This window comes from Drosophila pseudoobscura, chromosome X (genome assembly GCF_009870125.1).
Source record: "Drosophila pseudoobscura strain MV-25-SWS-2005 chromosome X, UCI_Dpse_MV25, whole genome shotgun sequence".
In the NCBI taxonomy this organism is placed as follows: Eukaryota; Metazoa; Arthropoda; class Insecta; order Diptera; family Drosophilidae; genus Drosophila; species Drosophila pseudoobscura.
Genome location: NC_046683.1, coordinates 45629847 through 45647973, shown reverse-complemented (window position 1 = coordinate 45647973; position 18127 = coordinate 45629847). Strand labels below are relative to the sequence as shown.

At 46.1% G+C, this 18127-nt stretch overlaps 1 protein-coding gene across 1 annotated transcript; it reads left to right on the top strand.

Moving 5' to 3' along the window:
- Positions 1–7319: 7319 nt before the first annotated feature.
- Positions 7320–18127, top strand: CrzR (corazonin receptor). Its single transcript, XM_033385465.1, has 6 exons — positions 7320–7503; positions 10085–11040; positions 14766–14949; positions 15014–15219; positions 16112–16260; positions 16363–18127. The coding sequence occupies exons 2-6, from the start codon at positions 10267–10269 to the stop codon at positions 16823–16825; spliced, it is 1776 nt and encodes a 591-aa protein (XP_033241356.1). The 5' UTR covers positions 7320–7503; positions 10085–10266; the 3' UTR covers positions 16826–18127.

Below are 18127 nucleotides of genomic sequence, written 5' to 3'. Positions count from 1 at the left end.
CTAAGATCCATTAAGGTCCCTGAGCGGAAATTATGCGAACGTCGGAGGGCTGGAGTGTTTGGCAAACACGCTTAAATAGTTTTGACCCTCTTCATAGCTCTGTTGACTTATGGTTTTTGCATCAAATTGGTTTATAAAGCTTAAACGACTCAGCGATACTTACTGATGAAACCAAAGGAGACCCACAAGCTGAAGTCATGGATTCAGTTCTTTTGTCTTTCACTTCAATTTTCATGATAAAGTTATTATTTCTCAAGTGAAATCATCTTGTTATGGATCAACGTTTTCAATATCAGGCATGTGGCGTAGTAAAAACATGGATTCTGCGAATTTTTTAATCAATTTTTTCTTTCTTCTCTGCTCTTTTGAAAGTCGAAGAAAATAAATAAAATAAATAAACAAACAAACAAACAGGCGCTTATACCGTTCCTTGTTTGCATGACTTTTGACACGCCACCCGTAGAGTGAGCTGGAGCATTGTTGGATATGCCACTCTTACGTTTCACTGCCACTTGTACCTGTGGCAGCCAGCACTGCCTACCGAGAATAGAACAAAGGGCCCCATGAATGGCAGCAGGGGATGTTCATTTGCAGGCCGGCCTCCGTGGTTCGCCAACATTGAGCCCCTGCTGGTTGGCACGTAAACAGGCGGCCCTGATAGGCATCGGAGATCAATTCGACTGCTCCTTTCCTTCCTCCTTCCCTCACCCCATGTCGGTTGCCACCTGTTAATTTTATTAAATGGATATCAACGCACCAGTCGTCGAAAGCAGTTCAAATATCTGAAGGCCTCGCTGGGCCAAGGGGCGCGAGGAAGAGCCCTGACTCCCGACACACATATTTCCTTGATTTGCTGGAGTTGGCTCCTGGACACCATCTAAATATTGGAATCCATGGTATTATGCCGTTATTATTGCAAGCATTTGAATTTTATTTTAATATCTATTGTTAAAAATCGCAGAAAGAGTGAAGAAAATAGTAAAGTGTTAAGCCCACATCGGCGGCAGTATTCAATTGAAGGTCATGAAAGTACCCACGGGATACGCCCCCGACTCAAAAGTCCTGCTGTCAAGGTTATTGTGATATAAAATACTTTACAAGTACATCCTTCTGTACTTGTGCCAAGTGCCGGAGAGGGCAAGAAGGAGCCAGACCTATGTAGTTGCTTGGTAGCCGAAGTGATGCTTAGGCCTGGACAATCGGAACCCTTTTGCTTTGTTTTATGCAAGTGCAAAAGGTCAGCGGGACATGGGCAAGCCCAGACAGAAATTATGGTTTCCAGATTTTCAATGGCCGAGACGTGAGACCGTCCAGAGTTCACTGGCCACCAGCCACCATCCAAATCCCAATCCGAATCCGCAGTCACAGCCACAGATGGGCCAGATATACCCATCCTTATCAGGCCACAATTAAACACTTGGATTCTTGGCACGACTTTGGCTGTTGGGCTGTATTTCCATCTGTTACCCGGGGCACGAATATATTTGCATGCGTTTACGGGTCTTTTATTTGACGGCCATTAAAATGTTTAATTAGCGCTTCGCAAGTCATTCCGGCCAATTTTTTCATGAGCTCCACACGTCGTTTGCCCCCGTTTCCACTCAATTGTGGGGACACGGATACGAGCACAGTAGAATTGTACATTTTAATTGGAATATTTGAAGCCCTTAGGAGCATGTTTATTTATGCTAACCTGTGCTCTCATGTTTCCGGAGCTCAAATTGGATAGGAATTTGTGCGATTTTCAGGCAGAACTGGAGCTTAGCTGCAGATTTTGAGAGCACAACTTGAAGAGGAACTTCAGGAGTTTCGGCACTTAAAAAAATTTAAATAAAATACTTTTCCTGCTCAGCAGCTCAGCATCTCAGCAGTTGCAAAACAATTCCTGGAAAAATATGGAGCCAACCAACTGCCAAAAGGTTCAATACCGTCTGTTGTTGCTTGTACAAATTGGTCATCGTAAGCATGTGAGTAACAACGCTGCGTCATTTCCGATACCTGTGTGCTACTCCGTACCGTGTATACAATGCCGTGTCCCTTCTGATTGGACTGCAAGTCCCAAGGGGGACGCCGATGCAGGAAAAGGAATTTGATTGACAATACAATGATTTGCCTGTAATTGCTGTACGCAGAATGATATAGAATTGATAAGGACGTAGTTCCCAAGGGATGTAGGTTGCTGGTTGAGTTTGGGCTTCCAGGGAATCACCAAGGCATAGAAAAATGTTCTCGAAGATTGAATAGTTAGGTCTGCAACCTTCCAACTTGTGTTCAAGTTCAGTGTCCTGATCGTATTTGTATATGAAATGGATGGTATTCTGTCCACATCCGCACTTAATCTTCATACACGAATCACTAAATCATCTCATTTTCTCCGTAATGGTTGGGTATTAGGGCAAAATAAATTGGCAAGAGTAAACAGCTTTGAGGTGACTGGTGCAGGAGCGAGTAATTTTTGTCTACTAACAGATATTGAATTATTAATGACGTCGGGCTTGATTGATACAATGTAGCTGAAGATTGTGGCGATTACCTGAAATAACAACACTTTTGCTAATGAATTCACACTTAAACTAGAAGAATTTCTTAATTTCGTTTGATGGAAAACTGTTCTCCTATTGTAAGATACTGATTACGTTGAATGTATTTACATTTTACATCCGCGGGGAATGCCAGAAAAGAGAATTTATGATTCCATTCCCGATTCATTCCCGGCAACGCTTCAATCGCTCTGGTTTAAAGCCTCTCCAAAGCACCAAGGCCACCAGACACCAGGCAGGCACTTCAAACAAACAGATGTCCAAATAAAGTATGTAGTTTGAAGGGGAAAACTGAGGGAAAGATGCCAAAGAGGCCAACAGAGCCCGGCAGAGCCCAACAGAGGACAGGCAGGCCTCGAGTGCCGGCAACAGGAGCCGGCATTGGCCCACGTCTGAGCAACATAAAAAATGTGTTCAAATACTTTAGAAAATGAACATCGCCGTACGCCAGAATGCCAATGCCAATGAGAGAGAGTCCGGGAAAAGCCCCGGAGTGGCAGCCATAGCTATAGGCACCAGCATCGGCACAAACACAGGAGAAAGTAAACGAAAATCATAGCTGCTGCAAAGCGAAAAGCCTCTCCGCTCTTGGGGCGACAGTTTCAATTGGACTCAGCCACCGCCAAAGCCGCAGTAGCCGAGAGCCGGACCCTAAAGCTGGCTGAAAATCAATTTGTTCGACATTTTTTCCGGCATCGTGCACAGTGGATCGAAGCATTGAACGCAATGAAGTGTAGGGAATACGAGTGGTAGGAAACAATAAATGACAGAAAGGTTTTCACAAAAATGCCAACTTGTATATTAAGATTTGTATCGTGTGTGGAGGCCTAAACTTTCTTATTGGAATGCTATTGGAAAACTTAATTTTCGCAATGCAAAATTTTGATTTGGGTCAATGGACTTTACTGTCAGTTATCAGCCTTCTCATCTTCCCCCCGTCACATACTCGTACTCGTAGCAGTGAGTGCCTGTGCCCCTGCCCCTTGCCCGTGCCCATGCCCAAGGCGTGGTCCAATCTGGGATAGGGATTTGGGTCTTGGCCGCCACCGCCACCGCCACCGTTGCTGTTGCTCCTGCTGCTGCCCATAAACTCCATTATTTATGCGGCACACTCTAGCAGCACATTAGTCGCTGGCACGTGTAGGACGTGGACGAGTGCCAATATTGGGGAGCGCTTGTTTATTTTTACTGGGCGGCTGTGTGTAATCAGCGGAGCATCCGAAGCTAATGATGGCCGGGGATGCTGATGCCGATGCCGGGACGGGGCTCTTCTCCCTTGGTGTCACCTGCTACTCTAGCCGCAGCCCCAGCCCCAGTCCCACTTTTAAGTTTGAAGTAACCGCACTGTATCCATGCGACACGACATTCATTTTTACGTTTTCGACCTTTATTGTGTCGAGTTTTGGGACAGAGATACTTTACATACGGCTTGAACGATTGCGCAACAGTGGCAAACTTTTGCCAGTCGGAAGACACTCGGTCCTCGGTCCTCGGTTCCATCCCTACATGCCATGCATACATGTACGCGGCGGTTTCCTGGCACACATGTAGCAACCATCCCGGCATACCAGCATCCCAGCAACCGAGTCAAGTGCTGTGACAATATTGCGCAGAATGAAGATAAATCACGAGAGAAGCAGGAAGCCGTAGTCCCAAGCCCAACGCCCTAATTTTATGTACCAAATTATGCATTTGGCGGGGATTACAAAACGAAACTGGGAGCACGGTATGACGGTCCCGGATCGGTCTTAAAGTTGAGAACGGAGCAGATACCGCACGGGTTTCTTTCCAGAGGCACACGTGCATGATAGTTAGTACGAGTTTTTTTTATAATTCAATTATACTCTGCGTTTGTTGAAAAGTTAGTCTTTTCTCAGACGTTTTGGTTGCTCGGGGCCCAAAAAATGTGCGGAGAATTACTTGAAACGCGTGCCGGCATGGGTGATTTTCAATTGTTATTCCATGCCGAATTACGCGGTGATTAATCTGCCAGTTTGGATGAAATGATCCTCTGCAATTTGTAATTTGTAATTTCTTTTGCTCAAAATGCATCAATATAGTATAGTTCCCACTGTCTGCTTGAGATTTAATGCGTCATGCTATTCAATTACCTTGCTTGATCATTCCAGTGCCCGAGCTAAGAAGGGAATCGTTCTTTCTGCAATTTTTTTAAAATATATTAATCTCTATAGCAAGCACCAAGTGCTCGTTGTGCATAAATCACTTTATGCGATACGCCTGCCACCTTTTTTACAATATCGCTCTAGACACACAATGTAAATTTATTTAGTCATCAGTTGTCAAAGATACACGGTGCTCCTGCTCGTGCTCGTATGCTCATCTGTTCATTGGATGAGATCGTGAAATGCCGTCAACCAACATCAACATTGACAGCTTCAACGGCCAGTGCTGGCAGCGATTTCCGCATCCTGCGTAAGCGTCTAGGAAACAATGCCAGGCGGCGGTTCGAAAAACCGAAAATAAGCGGACTCCGGGCGGGTGGAGATGCGGCACATTAGCTGACATTGTTGCTGGTTCATCACACGTGACTGCGCTGCCACTCTTGGCGTCATTTGTCATGCGGCTCGTGGTTTTTGCTTCCTGTCTCCCATCTCCTACATACGTACCCTGTGGCATGTGCACATCTTGCTCTGGTTCTCATCGCCGAAAATGAATTGTTTTTCTATTTAGCATCGTCTCCCCCCCAGCCCAATCTGGTTTGTTCTATGCGGGCTCTCTGTGGTAGGTGCTGTCTGGCATTCAAATCAATAATGAGAGGTAACAAAGACATTCTTTCCATTCTCAAAACCTCGCGATAGCACAAAAAAAAACGACGCACACGAAGGAGTGGGATCTGTTTCCATTCTGTTCTAATTTTCACTCATTAATGGGGCTTTTAAGGTGGGGGTTGGGGCGGCAGTTGCACAACCTTCGTTAAGCAGCATACAGCTTTCTTGCAGCCACGTCTCCGCGGTTACCAAACTGTTGCATTATCAGCCTTATCACTGCATACTTCATATGCTCTATGCTAAATTTTCGAATTGGGGAGTGAACATTTATGATGTATGTATGATGATGGCAGTGCAATAGTGCGCTGGCCTTGGGGAAGGATTACAAACCAACAACAACCGCACAACGGCAGCACTGGTGGGTCCTCAGCCGTAATGAGTGCACTCTGGCTAACATGATTTGCCAGAGCTTTCAGTATTGCAAACTTCAAAATAATTGGATTAAATTAGGAAATGAGGAAATATGAGCGCAAAAGTTGGCCATGTTTTCTGTTAGCAACAATTTGTTACATTTTTACTAACACACTGCCGCTTTCAGGTGGAATAAAAAGTAAATTTACCTCTTGCATTATATTCATTTTTGTATTATAATATTTATTAAAAGGACTGGTATGTTTTGTAGAAAAATTTAATTGTTTAACTATTTTTTTGGGGTATTTTTTAACTTTTAATTAACTTTATGTTTTTCAAACTCTATTAATACCAACGCTACATTTTATATGGAGCATTTTAAATTAGAACGTGCATATGCACCGGAAACAAAGTCAAAATTTCACAATATCTTTTGACATCTAGACATCGCAGCACCATGTACCCATGTACCCAACAAAGTTGAAAAGGTTCCATTCAAACACAGTTTGTTTCATAGAAATATCTTTTTTCGTTCAGAAGCTATTAATGAAGCAACCTAAAATGTGCGACGGCACACTCTGCGTATTAGCAATGTCTGCAAGGTTTTCATACGCCAAGGTTGCCAAAGGTTTTATGAATGAATATGCACGCAACACGTTCGCGGCCGGGACGAACATGTTCGAGCTGGCTTCAAACCAACGCCACTTGGGGCCTGAAAAACTTGGAGATTTCTTTGGCGCTCGCCAGATATCATTTGTCAGAACTCGACGCGCGGCAACGGTTGAAAGAGCGCTTTGTGGAGACACAGCTTGGAGCAGGATTCTAGAGAATGAACTCTCTGTTACAGCTAGCTCTTGGAATAACAAGTGGAAGTGAAATAAACGAGTGAAAAGATAGAGTAGAAAACCTAAAGAAAAAATGAGTATTTTTTTAGTTAATTTTATGTGAACGCATTTAAATGGTATAAATATTAAGATATCTGTACAAAGATATAAACAGAAAAATATCAAGTTCTGCAAGCAACGAAGTCAATAAAAAAAAATCGAAAAATCTAACAAGTTACCAAGGCAAGTTTTTGTACCTAGATACAGATGTTCCAAATCATATGATCTTAAAATAAAATAGAGTAACACAATAATCTTTGAAAGACTGTGAAAGCTGTTTCGAATCGGTGTGTTCATTTGATCGACATGTACGAATATTCCCATTTTGTTTGTTTTTGTTTTGTGTCTATTGAATCCAGAGTATTAATCAAATTGGCATCGCAGCTACATATGTGGCATGAGGCAAACAGTGAATTGCGCCCATATTAAGATACGGATACATGCGAGTAAAGAAGCCCATTGGGATAGATACATGCGGCGATAGACAGCCAGAGATCGAGATCTGGTAGGGGTGCAGCTGCCGAAATTTTAATGACATGATAATATTTAACCTGAAAATACCAGCTGTTGTGGCTTTCAGTGCTTCAGTGTTTAGAGAAGCGGGCGGTCCAGCTGTGTAAATAGCCGCAGTTTCGGCTTAGACAAAACCCAAAGGTTCCCAATACATAAACGTGAATGTGAATGTGAGTACAAATAAGAGCACGAACGAACGCCAGCCCGAATAGCCAAATACCCGAATATTACCCAAAAACCCGGCTAATATCAGAGCAAGTGGAAAGTGTTGTGCTGTGTTGTATTGTATTCTATTGTGTCAAAGTGTTGTTACCTGCCTGCCTTGCCCCCCAATTAAACCTACAACCAGGCAGTTCGTCCCTTCAACGGACGCCCTCTGGACACTGTTTCCGTGGAAAACATGGAGCTCGGGTCCGTCTTTTAGCTGTGAGTGGGTTGAGTCACAGTCTTCCTGCCATCAGGGCAGCTCCTTATGAACTTGCCAACTAATTACAAAGTAGCGCAGCACCAATATTTATAATAACAAACAGCTTTACAAATAAATTCCTTGGATTTCCTGACGAATGGGGAAAGTTTCATGGAACTTGGAAAGCTGCGAAAACTAAAAGCAAATTGCACTTGAAATTTTTGGCACTTGTAAAAACTTTTCCTCGTTACAAGAGTAATAACCGAAAGCGACCCAACATTCAAAGTACTAAACACAACAACCAGAATCCTTATTAAGACAGCCCTGTGGCACATAATATTTGCAGTAAGCATTAACATCAAAAATTAACAATTCAAATAATATCTCTGGAAAGAGCAAGTAGTAATGGCCTAAAGATACTGCTAAAGATACTTTTGTGTGCAACAATAAGACAATTGGATTGTTGCCATCATCCTGACAAACAGTTCCCCATCAACGCCAAATAGATGGGGGACTGTGGGTTACGAGTTGGCAGGCGAGTGTACAGAGGCCAATTGCGCATATTCTAGTGCAGGAACATCCTTGCCTGTCCTTTATGTGTTCACATTTCTATCTGGTGGCATTTGGTATTTGAATATTCTCTTGTTTTGTTCCGGCGAAGCAGTGCATCCATTCATCCGATGCCTTTTCAGTGCATATCAATTAGAGATTGCTGTGGCATTGACATATTGATAGTACACAGTATTTAAATGAATAATAAATAAACAAAGAAAGTAAAATGGCCTGCATTCTGATTCTGGTTCCAAACAAGTGAACCTTAGAAAGCAATTGGCGTTGCTGTCAGAATAAATTCCTGCCACACATGCAAATTGCTCGATATTGAAACAAATAAATTCAATAGGAAATATTTATGTATAAAGAGTTCATTCAACTGGAACTCAATTCAATTGTAGAGTCGCTCTCTACCAACGCATGTCAAATGATCGCATCCAATATTTCGAAAATAAATTGAGGATTGAAGATGGAATCGCCTTGATCTTTGTCGGAAAAGCGTCAAGTGTCGGTCTGATTGCATGCCCATACATACATACATACATATATGCACTATGTCGATTCCGAAAAACAACCGTCTAGACTGTTTGGACAGGGATTACTCCGGGTTGTGTGTGTGTTGTGTGCGGGAGGAATGCAAATCAATCAAAAATTGTGAGCGAAATTGGCTGAAAAGTTCACGCCAAAGTTCTCTCAACATCTTGGCTGTCGCCACACACGGATTATTGCTCAGATATCCCATATCCCATTTACGGGGAGCAGATGTGCCAAAGCCCGTTCCGGCCCGGCCACTGGCCCCGGCCGCCCACCGATCCATCAAATGCGCATTTGTATATTAATCGCGTTGATTAAACGCCCTCTGAGCGGGTGACGAGCGACGAGGTGTGGAACGGAACTCTCGGAGGCAGAGAGACAACTCTCGTTGACCCAGAGCACAACGAGCACAGAACAGGCCATTAGTCGATAGTCGATACAGCCAGCTCCCAGTGCTCTCAGCTGCAGCGGGCTTATGCGGTTAATTTGCGATAAAGTGCAATTATCATGTACAATAGTTAGCAGGTTCCAGTTTTGAAATGAAATGCTTCACACAACCAATTACTCTCGATCTCGTTTGCCGGGCTCTTGGGCACTCACCAACCGATTGCCTTCAATTGATGTGTATCAATTTAGGAGGAGGAATACTTGCTTGAATGTTGCCTGGTCCGTTGCCTGCCGATTGCTGCCGCGGGCGTTGACAATGCCGCGGACACGCGCTTTTCTGCTGCTCGAGTGCCTTGAATTGGGTTTATTGTTTTCGCGTTAGGCAGAAAGCAACGAACGCAATAACAAAGGCCCAGCCAAGCGGCCAATTTAATTTATGTTCATAAATTAATTTGGAAAATGAAATTTTATGGAATTTCACTTTGAACCCCCCACTGCATAACGACGCTCGATGTTCCTGAAAGCCGGACCAAAGTCGACTACGACAACATCAGCCACGGAACAGACAATCGCAGCGGAATCTATTAAAGTTAATTCGCAGCACTGCAGCGCTGCAGCTCGCTCTGATCCGGAGAACTTAATAGCCCAAGGCAGCCAGCCCCCGGCGAGGGCATGGCTCTATCTCTAATTACGATTCGATAATTGCGTCTGATAATTGCCGACCCCGTCGTTGACCCCAACGACATGTGATTTCCACGGCGCTGCAGCGTTTGAAATCGTATCCGCAGTCCGCAAAGTGTTCACCTGAGTTCAAGGTCGGGTCAGCAGCGAAAGCTGCTATTCCCGTAAGACTAAATGCAGCTCGACTGTCCCGTCTGTCCCGTCTGTCAGCCTCTCATTGGGGGACGCAAATTTCAGCAAATTCCATTTAACTCTTCAAAGAAATTCCCCCAATATTGTTGCCAACGATTTTACAAGCAAAAAAAACCATAAGCTTCATGTACAAACAGATTAAAGGCCATGACATGGCACTAATTAATTTGCAATACATGTGATGAAATTATACATTCTATTTATTTGACTTTCCATGACATCTTTTTGTTTTCTATACATATTTTATATTTGCAGATTTAATCAAATTTTCCGAGAAAGTATGCTCCTTTCACAACTCATTCAGAGTATAACGAAGTAAAGATGCTTACACTGCGTCCTGTACGGACCATCGCCTGCCCTTGAACCACCGTCATTCGCCAGCGCAAGCGCCAGCGAAAAAACCAAATTGAGAACCAAATTTAGCCGTCCCCGGAGTCATGGAGATCGGTTGGGACACGGATGCCCGTCTGCCCATTCCCTCCGATGCCGCCAGCGGTGCCGAAAACGATCTGGCAAGCAATTGGTCGACTCTATCGAACTTCACACGCCTCTTCAACGCCGCCGCCCCCGACCTTGTCAACTACACGCTCAACATGCTCGACATGAGTGTGTCCATGGCCACGGAGGTCGCTAATGTGAGCGTCTCTTCCACCACGCCAGTGCCCGCCTACGCCATCACGAACAGCTCCTCGATGGCCCACACCGACGGCCTACACGAGTCAGGCTCCCCGATGGCGGAGCAGGTGCCGGAGCACATGATGGACCATGCGCCACAGCTGTCTCGTTCGGGACTGCTGAAGGTCTACGTTCTGGCGGTGATGGCGCTCTTTTCGCTTCTCGGCAACCTGCTGACCATCTGGAATATCTACAAGACGCGCATCTCGCGTCGCAACTCCCGGCACACGTGGAGCGCCATCTACTCGCTGATGTTCCACCTGTCGATCGCCGACGTCCTGGTCACCTGGTTCTGCATCATCGGCGAGGCCGCTTGGTGCTACACGGTCCAGTGGCTGGCCAACGAGCTCACCTGCAAGCTGGTGAAGCTCTTCCAGATGTTCAGCCTTTACCTGTCCACGTACGTTCTCGTCCTCATCGGCGTGGACCGTTGGATTGCAGTCAAGTACCCCATGAAGTCCCTCAACATGGCCAAACGTTGTCATCGCCTGCTCGGGGGCACATACATCCTCTCGCTGGTGCTCAGCCTGCCACAGGTAAGTGCTGTCCCTTCAATTCCATTCATACTCGTACCAGCGAGACGTGCTGCGTATGCACTCACGCTAATATCCTTCTGCTGTCTGTCAGAAATGGCTCAAAAAATGGTTGAAATGTTTGAGAACTGTCTTAAGTAATCTGCGCCGTTATAGTATCTTGTGGGGGTGGGCGTTCCATTAGGATAAGTTGCGGATTTAGCGTACCGCATACCTCCGACAGCCTTCTGATGAAGTTGAAGTAATATGTTTACTTTATAACACGCATACGCCCCGTGGCAAGGCGCAAATAGTCTTGAGTAGGCGCCAGAATGTGTGCAGACATTAAAAATGATTGCCTTCGCCGTCTCCTTCCGCCTTCTCTTTCCCCCCCATAAGTGTGCACTAAATGTGGCTTTGAGCGGTGACACGCCCACACACGTGCTCGTCGCGGGGACAGTCTGCCTCTGCTGCCAATCGAAGAACGGGGGTAGCTGGGAGTCGCTGAGGGTCGGCAAGCCGTCAGCGCAAAGGGTTTTTACCATTTTTACCCAAACAAAAAACTGCTGGCATTATTCATATTCTCCTTTCTCATTGTGCGGAGCGCCCTTTGACGACGCCCTTCCACACGAAGATGGCCTGAGATATATTCCTTTCTCTGGCAGCTGGACGATAAGCCCGACAGGGACTGCATTAATAGCTTGTTCTCGGATTGCCCTTCTCTCATTGATTGCATAATGTGCGCCGCGGGTATGTATTGTGTCGCCCGATAACATACAACAAATCCAGCTCTGTTGCCTGCTCCTGATTTATGGACCGTGGAACGAGCTGCTTGCCCACAGTCCATCTATCAGTGTGGCTCGAGAGCAGTATGTTTGGGTGCTCAACAGTAGAATACGCGCAGTCAGATAAGCAATTAATCGGTAAGGATTTTCGGAAATGTTGCCATGGAGCGAGGAACTAATTAAGTTCGATTGAAATCCAATTCGAAGGAAATACAAACGGACGGAAAGACCCAGTGTATAATGTTTATCCCATTCTTGTTATGCAGGTGCGGCACTTCCCAGTAATCTATGCATACTGGCCTAAGCGGGAGCTGCATTTAATTAGGGGACTCCCTAGTACACGCACATGCGCGTGCAGGCCCAGGTTATGTGGGAATGGACCAATACATGATTCCCGCCTGCGGTTCTGCTATCTTTTATCAGTGTAAAATATTGCCTCGAATGGAAATTGCGGGCCTACAGCCACTAGGAGGCAGGATTATGCCACAGTATTATTGTGTTTGTGTGTGTGTGTGTATACTAGGGCATAGGGCATACGGGTATGTATACTCGTCGTATGAGTGATTTGTGCGTGTGGGCGTGCCTGCCTGCTGTGCGTGCCGGCTTGTCAAAGTGTCTGACTTGTTTAAATGCCGCAAAAAATGTTAAGTCTAATTACATTTTTATGTTATCCACCTACTCATTCCACCCCAAGGGCGTTCCAGAGAGGCATTAAGCCGCTTTTTTGGCAGCTTTTGGAGTAGAGGGCTCCGCTGGCGGTCGTCAGTAGCCCAAGTCATTGTTTTCGACTCTTTCGCTCTGTCTCCCTCTCTTTCTCCCTGACTCCCTGACATGTCACGACCCTATGTCTCAGGCGACTGATTCTCGGAGCGCTCCGAACAAGTTAATCTCAAATATTAATTACGGTGTTCTCTGGAGCTCATGGGGCGGCTCTGCTATTTCTGGAACGCACCCCGATATAGTGACATAATTATAAGGCCACTGTCACCCAATTAAAAGAAACTTTGCAATCATTATGTCTCATTTTATGGTGCACTTTCGCTGGGAGCCGGCGCCTGAGCAAACTTTTTTCATTTCGTTTTATTGAACACGCCACATAAAATTTATGCGCCAAACAGACGTGACGGCCGAAAAACACCCAGCGTCCAAATGGAATTGCTTTAAATAATTTTCCGGACGTCTCTCCACTGCCACACACGTTCTGTCACCCATCCGAGGTGTCACCCACACATGTTGATGAGCAATCACACCGAATTCAATATGAGACGCACCGCTGAACTCGTTGCCTCAAAAAACCAACATGAAAACTCCCTTGACTGTCAATAAACAACAAATGCTGAAAAATAAATTCGCGCATTGGTTTCCCCCCAATGCACATTCCACAAAAAATGGTCGATACGGAAGATACGAACGATACGGAGTTCGCACAGCGACCACAAAAGAATGCTGACAGTATGGAGTTCTTTCGGAACATCTGTGAGAGAAGCACGCTACTCCCATCTAACTTTGAGTTTTCAGCGACTCACCACGATTATTCGAGTGGCTTGATACTCGTTCGATTTTGGATAACCGCTTGGGTGACGTAGGCGACGCGTCGCGACACGTGGGTGAAGTCAAGATGCGGCCTTCTGCCTTTGATATTCTACTCGTATATACGAAAATAATATTTTCATTACTCTTGTGGCAGAACAAGTTCCTGGAATAAGTCTCTTTCCGTGCCGCAATAAATGTCAGGCCTCTCATTTTCGCCGGAATATTTTGTTGCCTACTTATTTGGTGGTCTCCATAATAGACTTTCATAGTTGACATAGGGTACCTGCACAGAATTATAAATAAATCCAAACTAAGTGGATAGGGAAATGAATATGGCTGATGAAAAATTAAATTTCATGATTTAAAACCATTTTTAAATTTGTTAATTTGTTGGGCAGGCTGCCCATATCAACCCAACCATATCAAAAACCACAAAGAACTGAATCAAATAATCAATCAAATGTGTTTGTGCATTGGCTTACAGCAAGATATTGCACTCCTGTCACTCTTCTGGATTAAAGACTTGGACTGTCCAAGTATCGTATCGATCCATATCTCTTAAACCCATTTTGAGCACCGCTCTGTTCGCTCTGTCCGGCTGCTTTAGTCGAGTCAATGGCTCGGAAGTTATAAATGTGCGAAATTAATAAAAAATCAACCATTATACGATTATGCGCTTTCTTTCGCCTAGTCCTAGCTCTAGTCCCCAAGTGTCTTAGGTCTTATGTCTTATATAGTTTTACTGCACCGCTTAGTGGTGCGTGGCAAGTTTCACCATTTGGGTCAGCTGCTGGCACAGCAGCAACAGCAGGCGACAACTGGCAACGGTTGAGCGGCGTCAAGAAACCCATAAACTGTGCAAATAAAATGCGTCTTAGCGTATTGGCTAAGCGCCGACCCATCTGTCCCCAGGAGTCCACCCAGTAAGTCTCGACTTCCGTTTTATCAGCGTTGGCCAGACTTGATACGACCAGTGCATTAGATCCTGTGTGTAACCAGAGGCAGAGACATCGTCTTTTTTCTAAGACACAGGTGGGCTCTTATGAGGGTTAATAATGGAATGCGGTGTGTGCCATTCGAACTCGAACTTGAGCTGCCAAAAGCATGGAAGTGTGCCTTCAATTACAGGCCTATTCACGTCCAACAATGGGAAAACCCGAGGGAGTCTAGGAAGGCATCAAAATGTGCTGGCATTCGCAAATTCACAAATGAAAGCAGCACAGTTTCTTCAGTCAGCAATTTTTAACTTTGGCTTAGCTGAGGCCTGGCAGCCTCCGCATCCACCTCCACCTCCGTCTCCTGGCCTCCATATTGGCCAATGTGGGAAAAGGTTAAGCAAACACTTATATGTCCATCTCGCATCCACACAACTCATTTCGCCGCTTCTACTCATTGATAAGTAACCAGTGCATAATTTCTTTCTCACTCAAGTTCTTCATATTCCACGTGGCGCGAGGTCCCTTCGTGGAGGAGTTCTACCAGTGTGTCACCCATGGCTTCTACACGGCAGACTGGCAGGAGCAGATGTATGCCACCTTCACTCTGGTCTTCACCTTTCTACTGCCGCTGTGCATACTGTTTGGAACGTACATGTCGACCTTCCGCACAATATCAAGTAAGTTTCGGACAGCTCACATATGTATCCTACTGATTTCCTCTCTCTGGTGCGCCCCAACCAGGCAGCGAGAAGATGTTCCAGGGCTCCAAGCTGGCTAACTACTCCACGAACAAGCTTCCCACCCAGACGAATCGGCAGCGGCTAATACACAAGGCGAAAATGAAGTCGCTGCGCATCTCCGTGGTGATCATCATAGCGTTCCTCATCTGCTGGACGCCCTACTACGTGATGATGATTATGTTCATGTTCCTGAATCCCGACAAAAGGGTGAGTATAACGTAGGCGTCGCTTCCCTTTCAAAGAATCGCCATTTCAATTGGGTCCAAGGGCACTTCAGAAATTTCCGGCTGCTGACTGACTGACAGGCCGAAAAAACGATTTTTAGTATCGGCTGATTTCGATGGCACATCAATCAGAAGTCGATTTGTCAGTTTGCTTCACTTCAACCCGAGCCGCGCCATCAGCATCCACAGGCCCCGAAGGCTTCCAGCCTTTTCTTGTCTTGTCTAATATTACGGCTTGTGGCGGTTGTAAAGCACGAAGGACCCAGCCCCGAGCCCGACACGCCCAAGTCGCAGATGTTAGATCCGTTTCAGGGAATCTTTCCATTCTTTCACCACCTGCAGAAGGGGCGGGCCGGAGCACATAAAAATGATTTCTAATGCTCAATTTTTAATTAATCGTGCGGCCCCCGGACCCGGACCGGCGTGTCATTAATTTTCCTTAACGGCTACGAAGGACAACTTTGATGACTGCCTGTGATTGCCCGTAAAGCGTGTACCAGAGGTACAGGATTATGGCTACCTTTCCACAGTCTCGGGCTGCCACCGCCTGTGTGCCCTATAAAACTTAAACCATTTAATATCAAAGAGGGGACTGACTAATCCTTTTATTGAGCATTCGCATGCACTCGACTGTGACCACTCCGAGCACTTGTACCTGTGATAAGCGCCGTTAGATTTTACCAATGTCCATATACTCGTATAAAGGGCACACTCGGAGGTAGCTAAGACGGTCCGGTCCAACAAGCCGGCATTGTTTAGGGCCACAGGGAAGAGACCACAATCGTCCGCCTGCCTACCAGACCCATTCAGACACACACAATCCCAACAAAAGGACTGCAAAGAAAATTAATTTGAATTTTCCCATTTGTTTGCAGCTGGGCGACGATCTGCAGGACGCCATCTTCTTTTTCGGAATGTCCAACAGCCTCGTCAACCCTCTCATCTACGGGGCCTTTCATCTGTGTCCGGGCAAAGGTAGCAAGTCCAGTGGAGGCGGCAATAACAACGCCTACAGCTTGAACAGGTGAGTAGTGAGTCCGTGCCCCACCCCGACATGGGCACTCCTTTGACACGGAACTCCGTTAACTCCATTGCTCCTTCTCTCTCTCTATCTCTATCTGCACAGAGGCGACTCTCAGCGCACTCCATCCATGCTGACAGCCGTGACGCAGGTGGACGGCACCGGAGGAAGCTCCCGACAGATGCGTGCCTTCCGGCAGCAGAGCTACTACCGCAGCTCGAGCAACGGCTGTGCCGGACCACCCTTCAAGGAGCAAGTTGGTCTACTGCACGTGGGTCCAGGGTCCTCCAGTGCCGGTCCCGGCTCTGTGTCCGGCAGCAACAGTGCAACGCCGCAGCTGATGCGCAAGGGCTCGTCGGTGCGCAGTCCACATCCGCACCTGGCGATCCTGGCCCGGCACCCCAGTTGCTTGCGCGAACAGGAACAGCAGCGCCTCCTGCTGCAGACAACCCCATCCACTGTCGTTCTCAACTACGACGCCCATCGCGGGGGTGTAGGCGTGGGCGTGGCCAGTGGAGCGCACCTCACCGCGCTGCTGGACAACAACGAGCGGGTGTCGAGCGTGTGAGACGAGCTGGCGATGGCGGCGGCGGCGGCGGTGGAAAATGTGGCGACGGATGGGTCGGAGGACGCGTGTTCCTGCTGCCATTGCCTGAGCAGGGAGCTGGTGCGGCGGCAGCAAGGTTTCCAAGAGATTCCAGTGCAGTGATGATGTCAGAAGATTAGAGGATCAGAGAATCGCATAGAGTAAGAGTAAGAGTAAGAGTAAGAGTGAGAGCGAGAGGTGCACCTGGAACAGGATGAGCCATGTGCTAACCATGAGAGCTGAGGCGTCGATGATCAGATCACCGAGCCGAGGAACGTGTGGGTAGTTAATACCAATTGAGAGTTAAGTCTTCAAACACAATGGGTGTGCTTAGAGTAGAGTGTTTATTTCTAGCTTGTACGGTCTCCTCGCCCACACCGGGGCAATCCCTGGCAGATGTGGGTGGGGAGGTACTACTCATCGATAAGCAGCGGGAGCCGTCTCGCTTTGTGGCGGCAGCGATGCAGCTCCAACGATAAGTATTTTAATTAGCCATTAGTCCGTTTCAGGGAGCAGACACATTAAACTTTCTGAAATCAGTCAGTCTGCTTCTACATATGTCAGTGCAACGTTGAAAAGTTTGTTAGCGGACGGAATCCTGTCAGATTCGTCCCTCAGTTGTCCTTTTCTGAAAATCAATTGTCTAACGCAGCCAAAAACCAAACAGGGTAATAATTACTTAATACATTTAATACATTTAAATATCAATGTGCATTTTTTGGGAGACACGTTTCGCTCTCGAATAGTTCCCCCAATAGCATCTGCAATAGCAATAGCAGCCCCCAATATAGTAGCCCCCAATATAGCAGCCCCCAACCGAATCGTTGAACAAACATTCATATTTATCCAACGAATTTCCAGTGTTTTGGAATGCCTTCATTACTTACTCAGAGCCTATTACTGTTTTCCTTTTACGAGTAGCATTGTTTTAAAATGTATTTACTTGAAGACAATAATGTTTTGATTTTTGAATGTCATACGAAAGCCAAATCTCTGCTCAATTTGTTCGAAAAGTTATCCCAGGGAGTTTGTATTGTATGTATATTGGATTGGATTGGATTGGAGGAGTGCGGTGCACGAGTACCGTACCCTTTGTAAGCTGATTGCCCCGAAAAATGTGCACGGATCCGGAGGACAACTCTACAGGATTACGTGTATGCCCATCTATTCAGCATCCTGCTCGCATATTCATGTGCACCGTACGTTGTGTGTACTTATGTATAAATAATCTGTGTCAAATTTGTATAGTTTATTTTTAATAAAAACCGAATGATCCTTCCGAGA